The 26,310-nt window shown below is 44.4% G+C and overlaps 1 protein-coding gene across 4 annotated transcripts in view; it reads left to right on the top strand.

The window, feature by feature from the left end:
• The window catches only part of Irf2 (interferon regulatory factor 2), a 107,522-nt gene that overhangs the window by 47,361 nt on the left and 33,851 nt on the right, over positions 1-26,310 (top strand). For all 4 annotated transcript variants that reach the window (XM_038325639.1, XM_038325636.1, XM_038325638.1 and 1 more), the window contains exons 2-5: positions 6,626-6,718; positions 19,287-19,386; positions 20,079-20,255; positions 20,557-20,603. In XM_038325639.1, coding sequence (XP_038181567.1) covers positions 6,632-6,718; positions 19,287-19,386; positions 20,079-20,255; positions 20,557-20,603 — 411 coding nt within the window. In that variant the 5' untranslated portion in view covers positions 6,626-6,631. The remainder of the gene's footprint in view (positions 1-6,625; positions 6,719-19,286; positions 19,387-20,078; positions 20,256-20,556; positions 20,604-26,310) is intronic.

The following is a 26,310-nucleotide window of genomic DNA, read 5'->3' as shown; positions in this document are numbered from 1 at the left end:
TTGGTGAGTTTCCACTTAGGGGTGTGTGTGTGTGTGTGTGTGTGTGTGTGTGTGTGTGTTCAAACGTGTGGGCACATGTGTCTGTGTGCATCCGGAAACCTCAGGTCAACATCGGCTCTCTGCCAACTGCTCTCCCTTGTATTTTATGAGACACAGTCCGTTGTTGAACCTGGAGCTTATCAGTTATGTTAGCCTAGCTGGCCAGCAAGCAAGCCCAGAAGATCCTTCTGTCTCCATTTCCCCCAAAACTAGGTTTAGAGGGTGTGCCACACGCAGCTCTTTATCTGTCTGTGTATACTATTTCTTCTTATGTTGACTCTTGGGATCCAGCTAAGACCTCAGTGTTGTACAGCAAGTGCTTTACTGACTGAACCATCTTCTGAGCTCATCCATTTATTTTCATTTGCTTTTATTTGTTTTATTTTATGTTCAATTGCGTGCGTGTGTGCGTGCGTGCGTGTGTGTGTGTGTGTGTGTGTGTGTGTGCGCGCGCGTGTGCGTGTGCGTGTGTGTGTACATGTGAGTGCAGCTGTCCTTGGAGGCTAGAGGCATCAGCTCCCCCTGGAGCTGGAGTTACAGGAGGTTGTAAGCCAACTTGGGTGCTGGGAAACAAGCCTTGGTCTTCCAAACAAAAAAATAGCAGCAAGTGCTCTTAACTGCTAAGCTACCTCTCTAGCCCCACTGAGTTATTACTTACTTGGTAAAGCTCCAGAGCCTCCTTTTCCTGGCCGAGTGCTGGTCTTCAGTGGTTGCCTTCGTCACCTGAATGTGCCCCAAGTTCTGATCAGCTTCTGAGCCTCACAGCCTCCTCCCAGGAGTCGGCGCTGCCTCTAAGATGGTTAGACATCTCTAGAAGAACAGAACATCAGCATGATTGAAATTGTATTTTAGGCAGATGCATGTACTGGTGGCATGTAACAAAGAGAAACTGGAAAAGGAAATGCCAGAATGACAGAGGCCATTGGACGGCTTTCTAGAGGAAGAAGTAGACCTGGGCTGCCTGCATCGTATAGACTGGATGGGATCTCAGCTGCCCTCACAGGGTGCTTTTCAACAGTTCTCCAACCTACCCCGCTATAGGGATTGGTATGTCCTAATCAAGTCCCTTTCTCCTAGGGCTGCAATATTTAAATAATACAACTCTACAAAACCTTAGTAGTAATACCCAGTACATCTGAAGCTAACAGCAAAGGCAGTCATGGATAGTATTGCTATCCCCAGAACCACATCTCAGTTATTCAGGTGGACATTAAACATGGCGGCTGACAGCACTATTCAGGACCATGATGACATTGTCAACTTCATGGGGGGGACCACGCCATGGTGTGCTAATCACAAGTACCTGGCTGGCTTTATGCAGTGGCCTCAACACCACTGATTAACCAAACAGTGGTTCCATCTTATCGTGGGTTTTGTTTCCAGTGGTTTCTATTGCCCTGGGTCAACTGTGTTCTTAAAATATTAAGTGTAAAATTCCATAAGTAGACATGAAGTTTTTTTTTTTTTTTTTTGGTTTTTCGAGACAGGGTTTCCCTGTAGTTTCTAGAGCCTCTCCTGGAACTAGCTCTCGTAGACCAGGCTGGCCTCAAACTCAGAGATCCGCCTGCCTCTGCCTCCCTAGTGCTGGGATTAAAGGCGTGCGCCACCACCGCCCGGCAGACATGAAGTTTTAAATCACACATTTGAGTGGAAGAAGGATATTCCATGCCTATGGCTCTATCTCACCTGCTCAGTAAATCATCCACGTGTCCTGTGTATCCGTGTTGTGTGTTACTTTGTCATTAGAGCCATCTGAGTTAGCAGATCAGCTGTCACAGTATTGCTGTGTCTGCGTTCAAGTAACTCTTGTTCTACTTAAGCTGGCCTCACAGGGCAAGGGGTAGTGAGGCCAGCTATCAGTGAGCTCGCCAGAAAGAAACCAGAAAATATTTCCTTCATATTCAAAGATAAAAGTGCATACCATGGTCTACATGTGGTGGTCGGAGGGCAACTTTGTAGAATCGGTTCTCTTTTTCCACTGTTGTGTGCTTCCCCGCACGGAGCCAACCCTGGTTAGTTGGAGAAATTTAGCTTTTTGTTTTAAAAGCAAGGATAATGTCATCACTTTTTTTTTAGAGGTAGCTATTATAGATTCTAGGGCACTTCTGTCGGAATGTAGGGCTCAATGACTCCTCAAGGGACGGAGCACTAAGAACAAAGCCAAGACACGTTCTCCTTCAGCTACAGCGTGTGACGGTCTCAGTAGGCATACGTGTGTCTTACACAATGGGAGAAAAACAATGAAAATAAACACAGGAAGCTCTTAAACATTTGCATATGTTTCTTCACATATCTTAGTTTCTTTTGTGTTCCTGAAACGAAACACCTCAAGTTGTATCATTATAAAGAAAAGACTGGTGTTAGGCTTGACGTTGTGAAGGTCCAGGAGCTTGGAGATGGTAGAGACCTCTGGCAACGCAGTGACAGAAAGTGTTTGGAATTAAGATTGAGGGGAGATGCAAGGCCTTCTTACAAAAGCCCTCCCTTTTTATTCACGGTTGCTTTTTTATTTCATGTGTGTGGGTGTTTGCCTGCACGTGTGTCTCCTCACCATGTATGCAGTGCCTGTAGAGGCCGGAAGAAGACATCAGATTCCTTGGAACTGGAATTACAGACCGTCGTGAGATGCCGTGTGGGTGCTAGGAACCAAACTCTGGCCCTCTACTAGAGCAGTTGGTGCCCTTAACCATTGAGCCATTTCTCCAGCTCCCTCACAACCGCTTCCTCAGGAATTGACCGGTTCCCGAGACAGCACTGGTCTGCCCATGACACTAGAGGCTCTGTAGCCTAATGACCTTGTAGTAGCCTCTGTAGCTTGAAGTTGCACCAACTCAGCCTACCAAACTAGGAACCAAATTTCTATCATATGAACCTTTGAGGGATAAACCAAACTACTAGTGTTTTGGCTAAGGAAGAGATAAACTTTGAATCTGGGCTGAGCTGAACCCCCGTTAGTTATGGACCAACAGACGGATGAAGCACTAAATCCTGGCAATGAGATGAATGGAAATGATCTGCACACCAGAAAGACCAGACATTGGAGGATGTCACAGAATATCCAGGCTATTCATATGGAACAATTAAAGGGCATCTGGATCCTGGCTTCTCAGAGCATGGTCTAGGGACCTAAAACTTAATAGTTTTCTCTCTGGCATTAGAGGATGTTGCACAGTGGCCTTCCAGGACCTGCTGTTCTCTGTCTTTGGGTTTTCTCCTTTCTGGGTTTATTCTTGGGGCTGCCATAGCGCAGACAGCATAGCTTAAAGCAGTAGCAGTGTGTTTGCCACAGTTCTACCCTGAGTCAGAAATCAAGGTGTTAACCTGGCTGTGCTTCCCTGAAGGCTTGAGGGGAGGCTCCATTCTTGCTACTTTCCGATTCTGGAAGCATTCGTTGGTTTGGGGGAAGGTCCACCTGGCCTCTGTTGCTGCCTTCCTGTAGCTGTCTTCTCTCCATGGCTGTGCCCATAGTTCCTTCTTGTGTGTCTTTGTCTTCGGTTCCGAATGGCATCAGCTTCCAGTGAGATTCCTGTGAGGACATTTCACCAACATATATATATATATATATTTGATGTTTTAAAATGGCTTGTTTAATACAGGCTGTTGATTAATACTGAATTTACGTGGGATGAAGTGGCACATACCTTTAATCCCAGCATCCAGGAGGCAGAGGCATGCCAATCTCTATAAGTTAGAGGCCAGTCTGGTCTACAAATCGAGTTCCAGGGAAGCCAGGGCTACATGGAGCGGCCCTGCCTCAAAAATAACAACAAAATGAATTCACAACCAACACTGATATGACTCATGCCTACATCTCCGAGTACGTTTTTCTGACTACATTTATTTTCCCCACAAGGCACACAAGGCACAGCACAGAGACTCTGTGTGTGTTTGTGTGTGTGTGTGTGTGTGTGTGTGCTTGCGCGTGCGCGCGCGCTTACTCGCACATGCTTAGAAATACAACACAGTACTTTAGCACTGCTTTGGGGACATTTTAAATGACAAGGTGATCAACCAACAGCACAGAGGAATTTAACATGTCATACTAGTGGAAAAGACTGGTTTGTGATAGGAGAGGGGCAGAAAGAATGTGGAGTGTTGCTTTGTTTGACCTCAGTTGACTGCATCCATACCAGGCATCTTGCATTTCCCCCTTAGGCACAGATCCGTAATGACCAGGAAAGCACTGTAAAGATGGGTTTTCCAATTACAAATACATTTTTTAGTAAGATAATTCTCACGTGCAGAACTTCGAAATAATGTGCACCAGCTTTACAAATAGGTTATTTGTGAATGAGAATGGAAGGAGCTAGCGTGCAGAGATTTTGCCCTGGAAGCAGGGCTGCTCAGGTGTGCGTCTTGCCCTGCCCTGCCACTGAGTTTAGGCATGCCAGCACTTCTATTACTGCCTCAGGAGAATCTGCTTCTACCTATTCATGACTCCCGTGACTGTCCCTAAGTTTGCTATTTTGTCCTCACTTCACGTCTTGAGGTCTTCTTCTGAGGGGAGATTTGAGTAGGTTGCGGTCACCACTCGGCAGAACGCAACCTTTATGGTGGCGGCAGTGTGCTTAGCTTTCCCCAGTGTTTCCAGAACCCTTTGGTAACTCTGTGCACCTATACACAGGGTTCTTTGTGTTTCTAATTTTCTTCTTTACCGAGTCCTGAGTCCTTTAAGAATCAAGACGTCAGAGAGTGTTTTACCATATCCAACTCCGAGACTCTCATTTTCAATCAAAGATCTTTGAATGGATGGATGATGAATGAATGAGTCAGCAAGTGAATGAATGCATGGCGGGAACAATTTGGGATTCATGAAGAGCAGCTGTATTGGTGACTGCTCATCACCATCACATGTCCTTTTGTAAGGTCTCTAAGGTCCCCATTACTGTCTCAAAGAACGGCCACCTGGAGCCCGCAGATGTTGCAAGGCCGCAGTTCTGTAGCAGCTTTGCCTGGCTTGCTTAGAGCCTGTGTGGTCCTTGTGTCGAACACTGTAAAGCCAAGGCAGAACCTGGCTTTACAGAATTACACATTCTACTCGAAGGAGCGGAGTTCATCCTCTCTGAGAGTTCACGATTGGCGTGGGAAGCGAAACTGTGCACAGCTGAGGAGTTTATAGGCACAATAAGAGATGAGATGAAAGCCAGGACTCAAACAGCTGCCCTAAAGCAATGTCTGCCCTAAGATAATCAGAGTAATATCTGTGGGTGGTGGAGGAGTTGGAGAAGGAAGGGCGGCTTCAGGCTGGAGTGATCTGGAATGACCTTTTGGAGAAGGAGTGTGGAGCTTAGGTCTTGGAAGATGCAGAAAGATTGACAAGGCCAAGGGGGAAGGGAGAGTTTGGTGTGAGCAAGAGGCACAGTGGCTTTGAGCTTTGGGAGGGGTACAGAGAAAAGATGAGTGGTTCCCATGTACAAAGGTGAGGCCATTGCTGGTTCACATTAATAATGGTGCTTGCTCTCTTGGCATGAGCTGGGGACATAGCATAGGGGAGAGCTTGGAAAGATAGATGGGAGAACAATGCGGCCCACATTCATCTGTTTGGACTTTTCAGTTAAGTTTGGAGGAAAAGAGTGAAAGAAATGAGAGGGCTCCAGGTTGGAGAGGGGACCGTACTGTCACATTGCCTGCGAAGTCTTGTAGAGTGGAAGCCCGAGTCGGCACCATCTTTGCTTTCGGGTGTCAGCGTGAATGTAAATTTACAGACATAAGCATCACGAAGATGCAGGGGTGGAAAGTTGGAAGTGACTTTATCCATGGTCCCATGGTAGCTGTGTTTGGGTGGGAAAAGGACAGACTACCATAGGGGGAGTCTGGTAGGAGTGGAGAGAGGCATTGCGTGGCATGGTGGGGGACAGATATGCCAATGCCAACCATGCAAGTGCTTTCCAAAGGGAGAGCAAGCAAAGGGCAAAGGCGTGTGGCTGAGCCAGAGCAGGGAGACTGGCGTTGAAGAAGAATGCTGGATCGAGTGGCTAAGCGGTGGCACTGGGGTAGATGGAGAAGCGAAGATGAGAACACGGGAAGGGGCCTGTGATCTCTGTGATCACGGCGATCTAGTCAGAAGGCCTGACTAGTCGGTAAGAAACCTTTAGTGAAACCAAATTAACCAGTGTTTTAGTGCCAGTGTCGAGAGGTCAATTGTTTATACATACATCTGGATCCTCCAAGGAATGTGTCAGTTACCATAGTTTGCCTCAGAACTGTTTGCCTGGCGTTTGCTTGGCATTTGGAAGGTGAAATATTGGTCCTTGAATGTCTGATCTGTTGACAGTTATGCTGCATGACCAGCTTAGAAAGGATGGGGGTGGATAAAACTTGGCCTGAGGCAAGGTCACTAAGAGACATCTGGGCCTCCAGCTAGCTGGACATGTGGCATGTCTCTCTTCAGCCGAGAGTCAGCATTGAGACCGTCAGGCCTGATCCATTTTGCCACCCATTGAAAGAGCAGGTGAAGGAGCAGGTGGCAGGAGAGCTGAATCTACCAACTCCTCCTAGGAAAGGATCATGCCGGGGGTGTAGAACGTCATGATGCAGATAAGACAGCTGCAGAAATACCCATTGCTCTGCTTCTCTTCTGCCACAGGGTACCATGCCGGTGGAAAGGATGCGAATGCGCCCATGGCTGGAGGAACAGATAAATTCAAATACGATACCAGGGCTAAAGTGGCTGAATAAGGTAGGTATGTTGGCTGTGTGTGTGTGTGTGTGTGTGTGTGTGTGTGTGTGCATTGTTGGGGGAATGAGAGACAGAGAGAGATAGAAGGGGAGAGGAGAGGAGAAGGGAAGGGGGACAGAAAGGGAAGGAGACATTACTTGTTGAAAGTGCCCATGGGACCACCAATAAAGTTGTGTTCTGAATCTTTTGCTCATTCATACAGGAAACACTCAGCTAACCATGATCACAAAACATGAATTTTTCATGTCAAAAAGGTTTTGGTCACATTTCTGAAATAAAGTGGGCTACAAAGAAGGGGTGAATTTAGGGAGGAGGAGGGATGGAATCCAGGTGATGGACATGCTAGACATGAAGGAGGTTATAAAGATAATTGTTTTTCTGGTTTTCATTGATTTTGTCTTTTTTATGGTGGATAAGTACATAAAAATACAACAGATGGGGGAAGGGTAAAATCCACCATGAAGCTCCACAGCCTCAGCACGGCTGCGCTCAGCGTTCAGAAGCTCACCGAGATGTATAGACTTTGGGTCTGGCTAATCTCCCTACGTGATGCTTTTCTCTTGAAAGTTCTTTCATTTTTAAGTTTTTTTTTAATTTATCATTTTCTCAGACTGTCTCAACCCGAGTACCAGTCGTAGCCTTTGGTTTTCAGGTGACTTTGTGAAGCTCCTTCTGTGGTTTCTCTGCTGACCCTTGCCTTTCTGCCCCTTCCTCAGGTGCCATCTTTGCTGCTCCAAGGGCTCCGGCACTAAAGGACAAAGGGGCTTCACGGTGGTGTTTGTTTTTGTCTGAATGGAGGATTTTAACCTTTGAAAGGTTCTTTATTTCAGGAACTTTTGCTCTTTTTCCTTAAAAACAAAACAAAACAGTACTGTTATGCTGGGTGTGGTGTTGCTTACCTTTATTTCCAGAACTTGGGAGGCAAAAGCAGCCTGGTGAGAATCTCTTGAGTTTGAGGCCAGTCTGATTGACAGGGTGAGTTCTAGGCCAGCCTGGATACATAGTAAGACTAGGTCTAGAAAATAGACACAAAAGTACTGTCACGAAGCTGGGCGGTGGTGGCGCACGCCTTTAATCCCAGCACTCGGGAGGCAGAGGCAGGCGGATCTCTGTGAGTTCGAGACCAGCCTGGTCTACAAGAGCTAGTTCCAGGACAGGCTCCAAAGCCGCAGAGAAACCCTGTCTCGAAAAACCAAAAAAAAAAAAAAAAAAAAAAAAAAAAAAAAAAGTACTGTCACGACATGAAACTCCATTTGTATGCCCACTTACCCTAAATAAGTAGCTATTAATCATTTGCATTTCCCCAAATATGCACACACGCTTGCGCACACACACACACACACACATATGCATATGCATGCGCACACACATGCACACTTATTTTGTTAACCGCAGCCCTCTCAACTTACCTAGCTATTCGGGGTAAATCAAGGAGAGATAATGTGGGCAATTTTGCTTTAATCTAAAAATGCACGCTTACAGTCTAGAGCAATGGTTCTCCCGCTTCCGAACACTGCGACCCTTTATTCCAGTCTCTTATGTTGTGGGACCCCCCCCCCCACCATAAAATTATTTTCATTGGTACTTCATAGCTATGATTTTCTACTGTTACGAACGATAATATAAATATCCGCTATTCAGGCTATCTGCGGTGTATCTTCCATGAAAGGGTCATTTAACCCCAAAGGGGCCACAATCCCACAGGCTGAAAAATACTGGTTCAGAGTAACAGCTACGCAGAATACCTTACGCCTTCTCTAAAGAGCCCCAAGGGAGGATTTTTTTCTTCCTTCCACCAAGAACACCAACAATTCTGAGCTCACGTCTCTTTCTTCTCTTCCACCCTATTCCCCTAGTCTTCTAATCTTGAGGACATGGTGAATGAGTTAATGAGTCAGGCTTTATTTTTCCCACCAGGTGTAAGAGCTTAAAGCCGGAGAGAGGTCGTGGCCTGCTTTCAATGAGTGAAAAAGATACTGTGAAGTAATTTTAAAAAAACCCAAAACTTCTGGTTTCATTTTATCTTATTTATTTATTTTTATTTATTTTATTCTTTCTCTTTCCCATTTATTTTGAATTTAGTACGACTGTAGTTGGATATTTGCTTGAGTCTTTTCTGAAATAAGGTGGACCACAGAGGAAATAGAAATAAATAAACCTCTTCCTGGCTTCACTTGCTCTGTCAGGTACTGGAACGTTTGTGGCAAGCAATACATTTTTTTTTTCCAAGCTTGCAATATCTATAGTTAGTTGAGGTTTAGGTATATAGTTAGTCTCTTCTAAAAATACAAACAAGAACTCAGGTCACCCTTGATTGCTCAGCGAACAGCAGTACAAACACGGGTGGAAAGAGAGAGGGTGGTGATTCAGAGACAGTATGGGGAGATGCAGGGGAACAGATCCTAGCAACGGCAGCTGACTTTTGCTAAGTATTTTGTGCTACTTCCTCTGCTAAGCAAAGCATTGCATACATCAACTCACTTAATCCCTGCTCTGAGAAAAGGGTGTTATTTTTCATGCTGTAGACCAGGAAACTGAGGTGCAAAGAGGTAAACGGGACTCGTTTGGATTCATGGTGTGAGATTGAAGTATGTGTTTCTCAGTTCTCAAAAAAAGCAACTGATCTCTTTCTGCTATTTCTTTTTCTAGCCTGAGTTTTCTGTTCTCACTTTTGTTTGTCCTGAACCACATCTGTATGTGGAGAACATGGATTATCGTTGCTCCTTTTTTTGTCAAGTAGCCACTGACAACCTGTAGTTAGGGGTTCTCTGCAGGAGGTTGACCAGTAGTCTGTACCTTCAAAGACCCATTTCAACCTCTAGAACTTGGGAATGTACATTATTTGGAAAAGAGCTTTTAGATGCAGTAAGGACTTCAAGATGAGAACATGTGGACTATCTGCTTGGGCCCTAAATTCAAGGGCAGGTATCTTTAGAAGACACAAAAGAACACACCCACACAGAGGAAAAGCTTTGTGAAGACAGAGTGGGTGCAATCAAGCCACAGGCAAAGGGACTTCTAGGTCTAGCAGAAGCTGCAAGAGGGAGGAAAGGCTCTTCTAGAAGTTTTGAAAAAACATTGAAAGCCTGCCAACACCTTAATTTTGGATTTCTGACTTTCAGAACTGTAATAGAATGTATTTCTACTCTAAACCACCCAGGGTTTGGTCATTTTTTTATAATAGCCCTAGGAAAAAAGTCTACCTATCAGTACTTCCTCCTCTGTGAAGAGACCTTTCCACTGCCCACCACCCCCAATGCTGGTGATAAAAAGGCCATGTGCTATGAACTCTGCCTTGTTCATATTTTTCTGCTCTAGGGCCAGAGATAATAATTTCTCATTGTATAACCAAACCCTTAGCATGCTCAGGGGACCCTACCTGTTAGGCTCCCTTCTCTGTCTCTTGGCACCACAGTTCTCTTCCCAAAGAAGAGGAGGGAAGGAGACCTCCTTGATATCTTACAGGTGCTTTAGCTAGGTCTGGACCTGAGGCCATCTGGCTGAAAGGAGCATGCCACTAGCTCTAGCTACCTGAGTTTCTCAGGACAGCATTGACACAGAAGTGCCTAGGCTGCTGAGGGTTTGAGGGTCCCTGTTAGGTGGGTCACCCACAAGGGCTAGGGCACAGCAGCTGTGTGTCTGTGCACATGGACAGTACAGGCCTGAGATGGGTCAGGGTATTTTCTGTCCATACCTAAACTCCCACGGGGATCTTTTTATGGGTTTTCTCTAACTTAAGCTTGTCGGCACTCAGCTGTCACTGAGAGCTCGTTGTTTTTCCCTCATAAGCACTTCCAGAACCCTCTTGGTATTTTGAGCGGTTTGAGGCCATTCCAAAATTTTGTTTCCTGTTAAAGATTGTTGGGATTCTAGGTAAAGAAATGTACTAGCCCTAAGACTTTGGGTCCAACCTGTTAAAAGCATGCAAACAAACACACAAAAATCTAGAAGCTTCTTTAAGGAACTAGGATACTCCTATCAGACCTGACCTACTTCCCAAAACAGCATTAACCCATTTGCAAGGGCAGAACCTATGATCTAATTATTCACCGCTGGACCCCCATCACTTAAAGGTTCCATCATCTCAACCTATTCACACCACCTATTCACACCACCTATTCACACCGCAGACCAAGACAGCCTTGCAAGAAACACTCAAGCCACATCCAAGCCGTAGCAGTTGATACTCAGAATAGCATTTTTACCGATGCCTGGAAGCTGTCGGTACAAGGCGGCGGTCCTGATGGTTACTCTATAAACAGTGCCAGACCCAGTGCCCGACCAAGTAGGAGGCTCTCTATAGTGGGGCTTGTGATCCTGTGAATGAAGGTAATAGGCCCAAATTCATGGGGTTGGCTATGCTCGTGTCTGTCTCCAACGAAGAGTCCAGCCTCTGTAGGACACAAGTAGGTGATTAAGTCTTAATTGGTTTCCATTTCCCACTTCTAATAAAATTGAAGGATATCTGTCACGTAGCGGGGTCCAACCGCAGTGGAAGAGTCCAGACAAACATCTAGGATGTTGCCAAAGCAGCATCTCTATCACTTGTGTATGAGGCCCTGGAAGGACCATCTACTTCTTATGACAGTGTTTGCAGATGACATAGTCTGACCGAATCATATATTGAGAAGGAATAGGAGGCCAAATTCTCATCTGCCCGTATCTGGATTTCTTGCTACTTGCTTTATCTTTCCTGTGTGGGTGGGAGGTGGCATCTTAAAGCCATTGGATGATGGTGTGCAACTGTAAGATTTAGGGTATTTTCTTACCTACCTACTATATCATTGTAAATTGAACAAATTGTAGATTTTCTAGTATCACTGTCCCACTTATATTCAGATGCCTTGTGTATTCCCAAGATAACTTTTAAAAATAAGTTGTTTTTTGAGATTATAAATATAATTACATCACTTCCTCCTTTTATGCCCTCCCATTTACTGCCCCTCCCCCACTCTCTTTTAAATTCGTGGCCTGTTTTCATTCAATTGGTTTTTTTTTTTTTTTATGTCTATTCTTAAACACAGAAATTCAACCTGTTTAGTCAGTATGTTACATGTATGTATGTTCTCAGGATTGACCATTTGGATGACCGGTTGGATAACCGGTCTGTGTGCTCCTCCCTGGGGAAGACAATTTCTCTCATTCTCAGCATTCCTTAGGTGCCCATGGCTCTTATCTGGGGTTGAAGCCTCCTGAGCTTCCCCCTTCCACATTAGCATATCCATTGATGCCATCCTTGTTCAGAAGGCCAGTTGGTGAGACTTCATGGGTGTGCTTTCGGGCATATCTAGGAAACACAATCTCACAGCAAACTTCCTTTTCCTCTGGCCTTTACAATCTTTTTACCCCCCTGTTATGCAATGATCCCCGAGTCTTAGGTGCAAGAATTGCATTGTTGGTGCAGCAGTTAGGACTGGCTTCTCCTACTCTGCCTTTTGATTGATTGTTTTCTGCAGCGGTCTCTGTCTGTTGCGAAGTGTTTCCTTGGTGATGGATGAAAACTACACTTATCTGTTGGCATTAGAACAAATATTTAGGATGTAGTTAATGATTGTGCTGGTTTAGCAAAGTGGAGGTTACAGATTCTCCTGGAAGATCCTTGATTTCACTATCCCTGGGTAGTTGCCTGGGTTTTCAGTACTAGACATGATTTCCCTCTTGATGAGTGGATCTTACATCCAAAGTCAAGCTAGAGATCTGTTGGTTACCACCCAGGTATTCTGCGCCACTACAGAACCTTTAGGGTTAGCACGTAACTCTGGTCATCCTTGTGGTTCATAGGGGTTAAAACTGGGCAGGATTTTTGGCTGCCTCCCTCCTTTGGGTTGACACCTTCTGAATCCACGCAAGTCTCCAGGGAGAAAGCTTTCAGGTCAGAGCTTCTGGATCCTTGGTCCAAAATGTATAGTGTCCTAAGCAATAGGGACTTGGCTTCCACCTTAGAGCTGGGGTGGGGTGGGGTGGGCAACTAAAGGCAATAGCAAGAGCCTATAATGTTTGGAGATCTCTTGGACAACCCTGACCAACAACTCAAAAGAGAGCTTCTTATGCCTGTTGTTGGGGTTTTTTTCAGGTGGTCTGTGTGTCTTGAGGAAAGGATTGTCATCTCAGATGGGAAAATTCAACTACGTTCAAACTATGTATGTATATCTACATACCAACATACATGTAAACTCCTTGCAACAGCCAGAGACCACTGCAGAAAACAGTCAATCAAAAGGCAGAGTTATGGGACCCAGTCCCAACTGTGGCTACTACAGCACAGTTCTTTTACCTAAGACTCAGGAATCGTTGCTTAAGAGAGGGAGGAAAGATTGAAAGAGCCAGAGGAATGGGGAGTTTGCTGTGAGATTGTGTGTCCTAGATATATCAGCAAGCATATTTTTAAGTAAATAGTTAATTGTATGGTTCCTTGTGGCTTTTCTAGACACTCCTACTGTTATTTTACCCTTCTCTATTCTTCTGTGGCATATTTCTCCTCCCTCTTCCTAATTAGAGCTCCCATGTTTTTCCCATCCCCCCCTTCAGATCCCTTTTACCCTGCTGTTCTTCTCTGTTGCTGTCTCACCCGGACCCCTGCCTTGGTCCATTTCTACCTTCGCGGTTTCCATGGTTACTCCACGTTACATACCCACACCTGAGGAGTTGGAGCTAGAAACCTCGAATGAGAAAGAATATTTGATGCTTGTCTTTCCAGGGCTGGGTTACCTCACTCGGTACATTCTTTTCTAGTTCTGTCCATTTACCTGCAAGTCTCATGATTTTGTTTTCCTTTACAACTGATTTCCAGAGTGTATAATGGATGACATTTTCATTGTCGGTCCATCGGTTGAAAGATATTGACGTTGTTTCCATTTCCTAAGTGTTGTGCAAAGAGCAGCCATGGACAGACTGATCAAAATATCCGTGGAGTAGGCTGTGCCACGGGGTGGTGAAATCGGGTCACGTGGTAGACTTCCCCCGCAGTGATTCCCAGAGTGGTGGGACAAGTTTGCAGTCCTCCCAACCGTGAGCGAGGGCTCCTCCCTCTCCACAGCCCTTCTCCAGCAGTTTTTGTCAATTGTTTGCTCACCTTTGCCATTCTGACTCTGGTGAGATTAAATCTCAAAACTGTCCTGATTTGGATTTCCCTAATTGCTAGGGATGATGAACTTTTTTTTTATTTTGAGGTATTTCTTAGACATTTTTTTCCTCTTGAGAACTGTGTAGATTCAGGTTCATTTTTTTTTTGAATAGTCTTTTGTTTTGTTTGACTCTTTCATTTTTGAGTTCTCTATATATTCTGGATATTAAACCTCTAGCAGATGTACAGCTGACAATGATTCCCACCATGCTCTGGGCTCGCACTTCGCCCTGTTGATTGCTATTTCAGTTGTGTGGAAGACTTTTAGTCCCAGTTGTCCCTATTGTTGACCTTAATTCCTGGACCAATGAAGTCCTAACCAGGCAGTCATTTCCTATACCTCTATCATGTAAATACTGGCTTATGTTTTCTTATAGGAGGTTTAGATTTTCAGTTTTCAGCTTAAGGTCTTTGATCTGTTTGGAGTTAGTTTTTGGGAAAGTGATAGACACTGGTCTAATTTCTTTCTTCTGTGTGTGGGCAGTAAGTTTCCCCAGCATCATTGTTGAAGATGCTTTCTTGACCCTGCATCCTGCCGCATTGCTGAACTTATCATTTCTAGATGTTTTCCAATAGAATTTTTGATATCTCTAATGTATAATATCATGCCATTTGCAAACAGAGATGGTTTGACTTCTTCTTTCCTATTTATATTCCTTTAATTTCCCTCTCTTGCCTTATTGTGTTCTAGCAAGTGCAAAGGAATGGCGATAGTGGACATCCCTGTCTATTTTCTGATTTAAGTGGAATTGATTTAAGCTTTTCTTCATTTAGGATGACATTGTCTTGAATTTCTCACATACAGCCTTCTAGCCTACTTTATCTAGAACTTTTATCTTGAAGGCATGTTGGATCTTGCATCTATTGTGATGATCATGTGATTTTGTCTTTAATTCCATTTATGTGGTATATTACTTTTATTGACTTGTGAGGCATAATAGTTTTGATGTATGTCTGTGTTTGACTCAAGTCTCTTCTGACTGTGAGCCTAAGTGCCCTGTTTTGGCTTCCTTTCTTGCATTGGCTTGTGGGAGAATCCAGACTAGCTCTGGATTTTTCTCTATGGTTACTTGTCATTTTTTGAGGCCATTTATTTAGGAATGAAGGAGGCAGCCGCTGCTGAGTCCATCGTTTCTCCCACAGCCCCGTGATTTCCCTGCTGGTTGTTGATATGCATGGTAGAGATTCTAGACCAAGGCTCTGTGGCCACGCCTCAGATCAAAGGACTTTCTCTTTTCTTCACTTTGAAACAGGCTTGTGTTTATAAGGGCTATCTCTGCACAGGGTAAAAAGTCCAAACAGAAGGAATAAACCAGTTAGAACATCTTATCAGTGTTAGGGGGAAATGAAGCAAAGAGAGATGACAGAACTAGTTTCCATGGGGACCAAGGTGTGTGCGGTTCCCCTTGCTCAAGAGAGCCTCGGGTGATTTTTCTCAGCCAGTTCTTCCTCAGTTGGGCAGGTCTGTTCATATGCACACATGGGAGGACTCAGGGGCAGTCTTGCCACTCAAAGTGTGTACAACCACTGTGCATGCAGGACTATGAGGGGTTCTGGGCCCCTGGAGTCTGAAGATGCCTCAGGGTCCAGGCAGACACATAATAGCACAGACATTCAGCGAAATTCTGGAGTGGCCAGCAGGCAACTTGTGTGTTTAACTTTCTGAGGACTGGCCAGAGCGTTTCCCACAGTGGCTCTGCTATTCCACATTCGCTTAGCGGTGCTCGAGGGTTCCCGTGTCTCCCAAGCCTCAGCAATGCCTTTTATATTTTAATTTCCTTTTCTTTCCTCTCTAGCCATTCTGGGGGGGGGGGGGGGGGGGGGCAAGAAGCATGTTGTTTTAATTTGTAATTCTTTAGTGATTCAAGGTCTTTTGGGGATCTTTACTCATGTCAGGATGGTCTGTCCTGGCAATTGCTAGATTCGGTCATCATTTTTTGATTTCACGAATCTTGTTTGATTCCTGTGAGACCATATTTGTGTGTGTGTGAACAAATGTGTGTGTGTATGTGTGTGTGTGTGCATGCTCATGCATGCAGTGCTTGAAAAGATGTTATTTGATGTCTTGTGGACTAGAATTCAGGTTGCGTTCCATCAGAACTCTTCTCATCTAGGAAGAAAGCACAACACGTTTTTCAGAGTCTATTTTCGAGTGAGAAGCTTTAAATTATAGGGGTGAATTCCAGGAAAAATATCTGGAGTCCTTTTTTAAAGAGTACTTTGTATTTATTCGTTGACAGCTTCATACATGTAAACAATATACTTTGACCATAATCCACCCCCTCAACTCCCTTTCCACTCCTTCTAGACCTTTCCCAGACATAACCCCCTCTATTGGTTCCTCCTCTGTGTGTACGAGCATGGGGCCAGCAGCTGTAGCATGAGCAGAGTCTTAGCAGCCATGCCCCCAAAGGAAATGGTCCTCCCTCCCTGATCAGCCTCTGCTGACAGTATATCTACTCGGAGACTTTGGGAGCCCGTCTCCCTTTCAGTATACATTTTGCCTGGCTTGGTTTTGTGCAGGTAACCGTAGCTGCTGCACTAGTCCTAAGTGCAATCGTCTCTTCTTCCGTGATGTTCCTTGAGTCCGGAGGAGATTGGTAAGACGTTCCATTAGGGCCGAACACTCGATAGTGATTTATTCTCTGCACTCAGCCTAGTTCCAAGCCTGCATGGAATACTACCCACTGCAAAAAGAAACTTGTCTAGCTAAGGCTGAGAACAACACTATTGTGTGGGTTTAAACAGAAGCATTTAGCAGGCAGATTGACAACATTGTCAACGCAGCAAAAAAAAAAAGCTGTACTGGGTTCCCAACTGGGGCCTGTGACTTTCGCAGTCACGGGATTTTGAACACGTTTACAATGCCAGGCACAAATTCCCACCCTTGGAGCAGGCCTCAGATGCGATCAGAAAGTGGTTGGTTACTAGCGTCCATGCCACTATGGCACCAGTGGGTACATCTTGCCTGGCTGCATTTACTCTGCATGCAGAATCCAGCGCTGAACCATTGAGTGTTTAATACCACAGATGCGTTTTCTCCCCCAGCATCCTCATAGTGCCTTCTAGGATTTTGAAAATCTAGCCAACAGGGAAAACATTTCCATGAAATCAGTTCCTTTTTATTTGTATTCATTTTCACAAGGACACCAAAAACAGCATCAAGCAATTTTGCTCTCTGATTTTCAGACACATTAAAACACTAAAATTCCACTCAACCTTCTGCTCCTACCCCCCAACCCCCACCCCCCACTCCTTGGCCCACCTGTGGCTGCCACACACTGAACAATGCAGAGTTCATGAAAATGCCCGTCGCTTTCAGTTCTTCTTTATTAACGGACTGTTATAAATACAGTAGATTTTTCCCCCTTAATAGCAGTGTTGGAAACTCTCCAGCATTTTAAAATATTGTCAGTTCAGTCTCTGTGTGTGGTTCTGTATAGAGGTCTCCTTGAGATGGCTGAGCCCTTTTCTAGATTTCACTGTGTGAGATCCTGTGGTGGAAATCCCCTACTGCCCTTCCTTTTTCTCTCCAGGGGTGTGTTGCAGGGAGGGATCCCTGGTATTTAGCAATGATCAGAACTGCCCAGAAGCTTTAAACAAACAAACAAACAAACAAAATATACCTCTCCACCTTACCCACCCAACTCTACCACATTCCACAGAATTCAAGACAGCAGGGCACAGAATCTATATCTAGAGGACGAGAGACAATGTGTGGATTGATAGGGGGTCACACAGCCATGGCTCCGAATTTAGATACGGTGAATCAAAAGTTCCTTGGCAAAATAGTTGGATTCCTTTTTTCGGTTCCCTCACTTGTAAAACTGAAATTAGAAGCATCTACTTAGCCCCTTGGTCAGTTGTAAGAAACAAAAGTGAGCCTCATGTGGACATCATCAGATGTGCAGGGTACAGATGCAGTCTGAGGGAGGGCTACCCACGTGGACATGCATCGTCAGATGTGCAGGGCACAGAAGTGGCTGGGGGGGGGGGGGTGGACTACCCGCCTTTCTTTTCACACATGAGGTGTTACTGTGAATAGAACCTTTTTCTACATGCTAGTTTCTGAGCACGTGTTAGCTGGGTTTGGTTTAAGCAGTTATGAGTTGTGTTCAGGAGGTAAGACAGAATCTAGTATAAGGTTTGTTGCACTGTTTGCTAGAGAATGAGAATGACCTCACAGACTGGGTAGCTTTGCATTTCCTGTTCTTATGTCCAGGACAGTAGACCTAGAGGTTTAGAACAGCACACACACACACACACACACACACACACACACACACACACACGCCTTATGTTTGGGAAATACCCATGCAAAACTGAAGATCCTTGTTTTCTGTGGCAGTGGTCTCCAATACACTAGATATTTCTTTAGCAGCAGACAAGAAGAAGTAATAGCATTCATACTAGAAGTTCCAACCAGTGACAGGGTTATGTGTGGCTGTATGATCAGGAAAGGAAATAAAGCATGGGACACAACATCGTAGCATAAATCTTCACCTCTGACCTTTCGTTACACTCCTGTTCTGTTAGGCTGAGCAAGACTCTGAATTGCCTCCTGGGTAGATTGTCAGAATTAAGGACCCAGTGGGGGCAGTTGGTTTTCTTTTTAAGTTTTCTTCAAATTACATATGTATGTATATGTGTGTTGCGTGTTCACATGTGTGCATGCTCATGTGCTTGCCATTGTGCATGTATGATGTTGGATGCCCTCCTTAATGACTTCCCACCTTATTGTTTGAGGCAGTGTCTCTCAGTGAACCTGGGGCCTACTGATTGAGCAAGATTAATTAGCCGACATGCTTCAGGCATCTTTTGTCTCTACCTCCCCAGCTTTGGGATTATAGGCTCTGCTGGATAGGTTAATGTCAATTTGACACAAGCTAAAAGTCATCTGAGAGGAAGGGACATCGATTAAGGAAATGTATTTATAAGATCTGGCTGTAGGCAGGCTGGTAGGCCATTCTATCTATTAGAGATTGATGGGGGAGAGCCCTGCCCATTGTAGGTGGTGCCATCCCTAAGCTGGTGGTCCTGAATTCTAAAAAAACAAAACAAAACAAAACGGTGAGCAAGCCATGGGGAACAAGCCAATAAGCGACCTCTTCATCAGCTGTCCTCAGGGTCCCGCCCTGCTTGAGTTTCTGTCCTGACTTCCTTCAGTGATGAAACTTGACGTTGAATGAAGAATGAGGCAAATAAACCCTTTCCTCATGGAAGAAGTAACCCTAATCAAGACATAGGCACACACCACTTGGTGTGAGCGACCAAGCCGTCTTCTGAGACCATGGGCTTGTTTTACGGTCAGCCCCGCTACATACCCTCACACACTCAGTTTAACTCAGAAGTGGAATTTGGCACTAGAACTTCAGGAGCCCACGCTGTCCTCAGCCAAACCCCACAACTTCAGCTTTTACTTAACTTTTCCTCCCCTCATTTCAGGAAAAGAAGATTTTCCAGATCCCCTGGATGCATGCAGCTAGACACGGGTGGGACGTGGAAAAGGACGCGCCGCTCTTCAGAAACTGGGCGATCCACACAGGTACCAACCCCTGCCTTGTTTGTTTACGCGCTCTTGAATTTTGCTTTCATTGCACAAATCTCCTGGCTTTTGACCTCATGAAGAGAGCTCTGAAGTCCTGTGACTTGTCCCCAGGTACATTTAGGGGATGTATGAGGAGGACAGACGTCACTCAGCAGTGATGTCCTACCCATCCTTGGGGCTCTTGGTCCTTAATTTCCCACTGATGTGGTGTTTTTATAAGTTCTTAAACATTATGAGGGGAACTTTAGCATTACTAACTTATAACAGTATATTCATTTATTACAAAATTTCTGCAGGGAGATCTCTTTAGAAGTGGACTTTGAGCATAATATTTGAAGCTAGTTAATTCTGCTTGTTGTCTTTCTAGTCTTCCATATAGATTGATTCTTCTTCCATTTTACTTTCCCCTCAAACTGTACAGCAGAACCAGAGAGACCAGCTTCTCCCAATGCGGTCTCTGGTGTTCAAATTTTTCAAGCAAAATGCCTGTACTTTAGAAAGTACAGCAAAGCAAGATTGTTAGTCGTCTGGGACAAAGATGCTTTCTTCTCTCTGGTGGCGCTCTCTCTCTTTCTCTCTCTCTCTCTCTCTCTCTCTCTCTCTCTCTCTCTCCTGCTTTAGACTTTTTTTTTTTTTTTGCCTGTGTTAATGTCCCCCCTCTTTTGCTTTGTCTTCGGCTATTTTGCTAGGAAAGCATCAGCCAGGAGTAGATAAACCTGATCCAAAAACATGGAAAGCAAATTTTCGATGTGCCATGAATTCCTTGCCTGATATCGAAGAAGTGAAAGATAGGAGTATAAAGAAGGGAAACAATGCCTTCAGAGTGTACCGGATGTTGCCCTTGTCTGAACGGCCTTCTAAGAAAGGTAAAGCTCTTTACTGACTGAATAAACTATCCCTCACTGTAAGCCACGGGGCCCGAGTCTCTTCATTTCTACCTCTGTAGTCACTTTGAAGGGTAGAATACTTGTTCACTCGAGAGATGATAATTCTGTGTTTACTTGCCTCAGAAAAATGACTTTCAAGGCACCGAAGGCCCAGAGATCCGTTTGTGATTTTGATCATGTACCGTCGAGGCAGTGGGTTTCGGGAGGAGTTTAATATGGGGAAGCCCACCTTTCTCTGTCCTTCTGGAATTGATCCAGAACTCCCTTTTTGTTGCCACAGGAAAGAAACCAAAGACAGAGAAAGAAGAGCGAGTTAAGCACATCAAGGTAATCTTTGGTTGCTTAGAAAGCCCATGTTGGGACCGTGTATTAAAGATTCATATTCTGTCTTATCAAAGCGAATAACAGGACCTTTGTGGAGGCTCTGCTCTTTCTCCTCTTCCTATTGTGTTGTATGTGCTATTTATATTTCCTCCTCTGCATGTACTCACTTGCAGACACAAGTACACATCTGCTTGGCTTACTCCACTGTCCCAGAGAAAAGCACAAAAGACAGAACAGATTCAGAGCTGGACAGTCACCCCTGCTTAGCCTGTCACTCAGTTCCAGCCAAGCTCCAGTGACCAACTTACATCTAATACTGTGAAATGGGTTTTCAGGCTATGAAATATGTTTGAAAACTATAGTAATTCTTCTGTATTTCTATTAAGTAGTGTCAGCTATCTTTCTGTCCCGTCATAAGCTATAAACTTGAGAACACAGTAGTTCAGACTCTCTAGCAGTGTGAGTCTCCGTGGTTCTTTTGTGTTCTGTGGTTGAATCAGCCTTTAGTTCTCTGAGGGGATGGGTCTGTGTGCTGGAGGTCTTTAGTTGACTAGGTAGTGTAACCACCCCTACATTCTGATCCTCTTAGTACATAGAAGGTGTAGCCCTTGTTAAATAGTGAGAGAGATGTCAGATCCCGTGCCTGACTGAGGAGGCCCATCAGTTGCTAAGAAAAGGGGCAGACAGTACAGTTAGAGACCCAGGGACCATCCAGGAGGTGATGTAGGTCACTGTCTTCTGTATGTAGGGGAAGGGACTGATGGATAAGAGTTTGTATGGCTTGTGTGCAAGGTCCCGTGAAGAAGTGGAACATTCTGATTTACAATAAAAAAAGTAAGCAAAATCACAAAGTGACTTAATTAGGTATGTCATTGAGTTTGGGAATGGACAACATCCTGTGCTATCATTGGGGCCTGGTCCTGCAAGGTATCCTCATAGGAAATGATGTAGTCCTGTCTGCATAGAAGCTATCAATATTTCCCATTTACTTTAAATTATCCCTTAGTTACTTTTAATGCCTAATATTATATAAAAATTGTTGTGTTGTATCATTTAGGGATCAATAACAAGAAAAGAAGTCTATATATGTTTAGTATAGGCCAGTGGTTGGTTGAATATTAGGCATAGAATTGTGGTGTACATATGGTTAACTGCTATTAGATTTATTTATTTTTAATGTGTATAGGCTGCCTACCTGTATGTCTGTGCACCATGTACATGCCTGGTACCTACAGAGGCCAGAGAAGGGCTCAGATCCCTTGGAGCTGGAGTTATGGACATTCGTGTCAATTTTCCACTAGACCACCACCCTAATTTTAGTATTAATCAACTCCTGACCATGTTTATTTCACCAGTGCCTCCATCCTCCTGAGATTCAGTATGACATCACAGATATTTGTCCCACTTGGACTTTATAGAAACAACTTTTGATAGTTGTCAAAATATTTTGAAGCAAATTTCAATATGTTGCTCCTTCCATAAATATGTTACTAAATATCTTTAAAAGTAAATCACTTTAGCTGATGTATTTGGCAGTGATTCCTCAGTACTATTAAATACTGAGGCAACGCTCAGGGCTCCAGTTATCTCAGGAATGTCATTACAGCTTCTTACAATTTTTTTTTTACCTTATTTAAGACCATATTAAAGGGTATGGTAGGGAGAACACATCTGTAACCCTTGAATTCAAGAGGCTAAGACAGGGAGATCTCGAGGATGAGGCTGTCCTGGATCATGTATTAAGAAAAGGAGGGGGCTGGAGAGATGGCTCAGTGGCTAAGAGCACTGACTGCTCTTCCAGAGGACCTGAGTTCAGTTCCCAGCACCCACATGGCAGCTCACAACTGTCTGAAGATCCAGTTGTAGGGGATCTGACACCTTCACACCAATGCACATAAAATAAAAGTTAAATAAACCATAAAAATATTTTTTTAAAAAAAGGAAAGGAAATTGATATGAGAACCATGTGTGTTTTTTTCTTAAGGATTTTTCATTCTTTGTTAGCTTGTTTGGTTGGATTTTTTTTTTTTTTTTTTTTTGAGACATGGTCTCACTGTGTAGCTGAGGCAGGCTCCAGATTTAAAAACAATTCACTTCCCTCAACCTCTCCAATGCTGGGATTATGGACAGGAGCTACCACAGCCAGCTTGAGTGGTTTTATTTTTAATCTATGGTGTTTTCATTTATCTCTTTTTTAATAAAAAGATTATTTTCTCCTTGTGATTATAAAAAACTAGTTATTAGTCATTGCTTTCCATTGTGTTATTTCTTTAAGCCTATATTTTGAGCATCCTTGTTCAATAAGAGAACAAGATTTAGCTTTTTTTCTTCCCACAAAAACATAGTTTGAAGAATTCATTGCAGTCTTAGGTGTGATTGTATCATATTTACTATTTTCACAGCATTGAGTGACTAGCACATAGAACACATAATTCCTATTTATAATCGAGTGGCCACACAAACATTTATTGAGTAAACATAAACAAAATATGTGTGATGGGAGTCAGGGGCTTTATATTAGGGTGCAGATTTAATTTCATGATTGTAGTTCGAAAAACTACAGCAAAATAACATCTCCTTCTCAGTATATTTTGCCCAAATGTCACCACTGTATTCCATTTGATATCAAATACCAAAGAGTATATGGTAGCTAATGAGCTAATATTGTGGCTCTTCAAGACAGAAAAACCGCTTTCTGTGAAACTGGGGCCCAGTCAAGCTTAAGACATGGAAAATTTCAGGACTGTGGAAATGTGAGGAAGAGCAAATCCTGTGGAGGATGGCGTGCGGGGTTCTCATAAGTAAGGGGTGACTTTGGTTACATCAGCCTTGTGGGTCTTGTCTTTTGTGAGGTCACCAAAACGAGCCAACTGAAGAAGGCACAGCCTTGGGCGGGGCTTAGCCGTATTGATCCAAGAACTGAGAGAGGCCTTAGGGGCCACCAGTGGGTGAAGCTCCCGCTCAGCAGCGAGTGTCTCAGCAGCGAGTGTCTCAGCAGCGAGTGTTATGAAATCTTGAACACTGTGTTCCTCAAGGGACGTTGCTCTCTCAGCAGAGGGCTGATGAATCACACAGTGTGGCCTAACCTTTGGATGTAGACCTTTCTTGCATGTCTTGCGGTGTTAAGGTAGAACATGAATCAGGCTCTCCCAATTCTGGGGTTCATAGTTGTTAAAGACATTGCTTGACTTAGGGTACCCGCAGAATGTTCGCGAAGTTAATTCCATGATTGCTCTGGGATCATACAGTCAGAAGCTTTTCTTTGATAAATTATTAATAGTTGACTTTTTTGTTGCAAATCAAAATATGTACACTGAGCCAGGTTGGTGGCACATGCCTGTAATCCCTGAACTGGGGACTAGGAGTTTTTAGGTAAGCCTCAGCCACATGGCAAGCTTGAGGCCAGCCTGTGCTACACAAGATCCTGTCTCAAAAAATAAAACAATCCCCGACAAAACAACAACAAAACTAAGAAAATACCTACGCAGAAATCTTCAGTAGTATGCAAATGTGTGAGTGGCTAGCCCAGCTAGACGCCTACTGAGAAAATTGCTCCTATGTTCCTAGAACTGCAGCTGCTTACAGTGGTTGAGGCAGTGCTTCCCAAGCTTCAGGGCAAGCTAAAGTTATAATCAGCAAACAATGTTTAGGGCTCCCTAGCTAGGTACTTGAAGTTTTCCCCTGGGCCGCAGACTTATTCACTGTCTGCTCTTTGTTGCCCCCACAAAACAATATCTCCAGGATTCGTTGTCGTGTAGTGGAAGTGGAGATAAAGAGAGACCTTGTCAGGGTTAAAACGGGGTCACACTAGGCGGGATAGTGTTTTCTTGTCATTCCGCATTTACAAAGCAGAGGCAGAAGGATGCTAAGTTTGAGGCAAGTCTGGGCTGGGATTAAGCCCCTTTCTTAAAGCATGATAAAATTCCACTATTCCAAAGAGGCTGTTGGACTCTTAAAACAATGGACCCCAAAGAAATGGGAAGTTTCCCAGAAATCTCATGCTGTGAGAAGGAAAAGGCTCCATTCAAAGGGAAACTTGTCTCCCAGTGAGATTTAACACAGTCCAAATAATTCATTAGACCACCTTATCATATTGAACTCTGGGGTCACAGCCTGTTTCTCTAAGCCATGTTTGGTCACCTATCCTCAATAAACCAATTAAAAGACCCAAATAGCAGGAATCAGCAAATGGAGGGGTTTTGTTTGTTTGCTTGTTTTTACATATGGCCACATTGGGAAGAAGAACAGAAAGATCCAGTGGACCCCTCGAGTCCATCTGCAGGGTCCTGAAAGGCAATTAAAGTTCAAATAGGGGGGCAGAGAGCATGAACATCTTCACGGTCCTGGACACAGTGTGGTCCTGCCCACCACTGACCCATCCTCTTCTGGGCTTCGGTCGCTTTTTGTAAGGTCGTCTATTTGAGACACCTTCATTACCACCACTCTCAGTCTGAGAGTATGCTCTGTGCTTGGTGAGCCATGCGTCACGGGCGTAAACTTGGCCTACATGGGGCTACCTCCCTGCCTACCGACGAAAGTTAGAACAAGAGAAACATCCGTGAGCAGTCCTAGACAGCGAATGTCCATGTTTCAAAAAATATCACGGAGCAGATTGCTCTGTGGGATAGAGGCAACACCAAGAACAATAAGGCTGGAAGTGGGTAGAACGGCAGGTGTTGGCAATTTTTAGTTCCTCTAGATGATTTCGTTACCTTTCTCAGCTCTTCCTGCGATGGTCAGATTTTTCTCCCTTTTCCTTGTCAAGGAAGCGCAGGCACAGGGATGAGCCATTCTCCCAAGATGTCATAGCTTCACGGACTCAGTGAGCTCGTGCCTCAGCCTTTGGGAAGCTGCAGAACCCGAGCCAGACCTTAACCAGATCAGATGGTCCTCATTCCCTAGTCCCAGGACCTTCCATGAATGAAGGTCTAGAGGTTAGAGTTATTTGGTTTTCTCTGAGTGATTATGGAAAGGGCTTAATTTGAGTGGGTTTTGTGTGGAGAGCAACGGGAAATAAAGACACACAGGTAAGACAGAAGGGGTGCTCCCTGCTCTTGGGGGTGGTTTTTGGAATAAAACACAAGTATTTCCAGATCAACACATCAGCATTTCTGTGGAAACAGAATAGGCGGGCCTAACGTCATTTGGTGAAAGTCACTGGTTTATGTTAGTTCTGAGTGCAGACTTGTGGGTAGAAGTCACAGAAAGGTAGATACCAGTTCTGCAGAACTTCCTCGTAGGACTGCTTACTGCATCTGAGACCAGACTTGACTTCAGACTGTGCGGTCCCAGTTTGATAATAGGTCAGTGGCTTGCCTGAGGGAGCTGTTCCTGCAGCAGCCCCTTCCTTGCTTGGGAAAACTCTTTCAGGTTTGAAACTGTGATTACAAGAGAATGTGTGTCAGCCATCCACTCGGAAACACCAGAGCTGCTCTGGATAAAGCAGGCTCAGAGGTTAGAGCAGGCTGGGAGCATCTCTGCTCTTCCCCTTCCCTTGCTGGTGAGCCAAATTGCCTCTATGCACCCTGCAACGATAGCTTTCTTCTAGATAGCTTTATCTAGAGCTAAATCTGAGTGACCATGGCTCAGGAACATAGATTTAGGTCACTCCAAATTCCATGTTCCAACGTGGAGGCAGTTCCATGAAGCTTTATAAACTTATACAATCAAGAAAATCACAAGTCAAGTTTACACTGAAGGGTTCATCAGA

Source organism: Arvicola amphibius, chromosome 4, assembly GCF_903992535.2.
Source record: "Arvicola amphibius chromosome 4, mArvAmp1.2, whole genome shotgun sequence".
Taxonomy (NCBI): Eukaryota; Metazoa; Chordata; class Mammalia; order Rodentia; family Cricetidae; genus Arvicola; species Arvicola amphibius.
The sequence above is the reverse complement of the archived record's forward strand: the minus strand, read 5'-3'. Positions and strand labels throughout refer to the sequence as shown.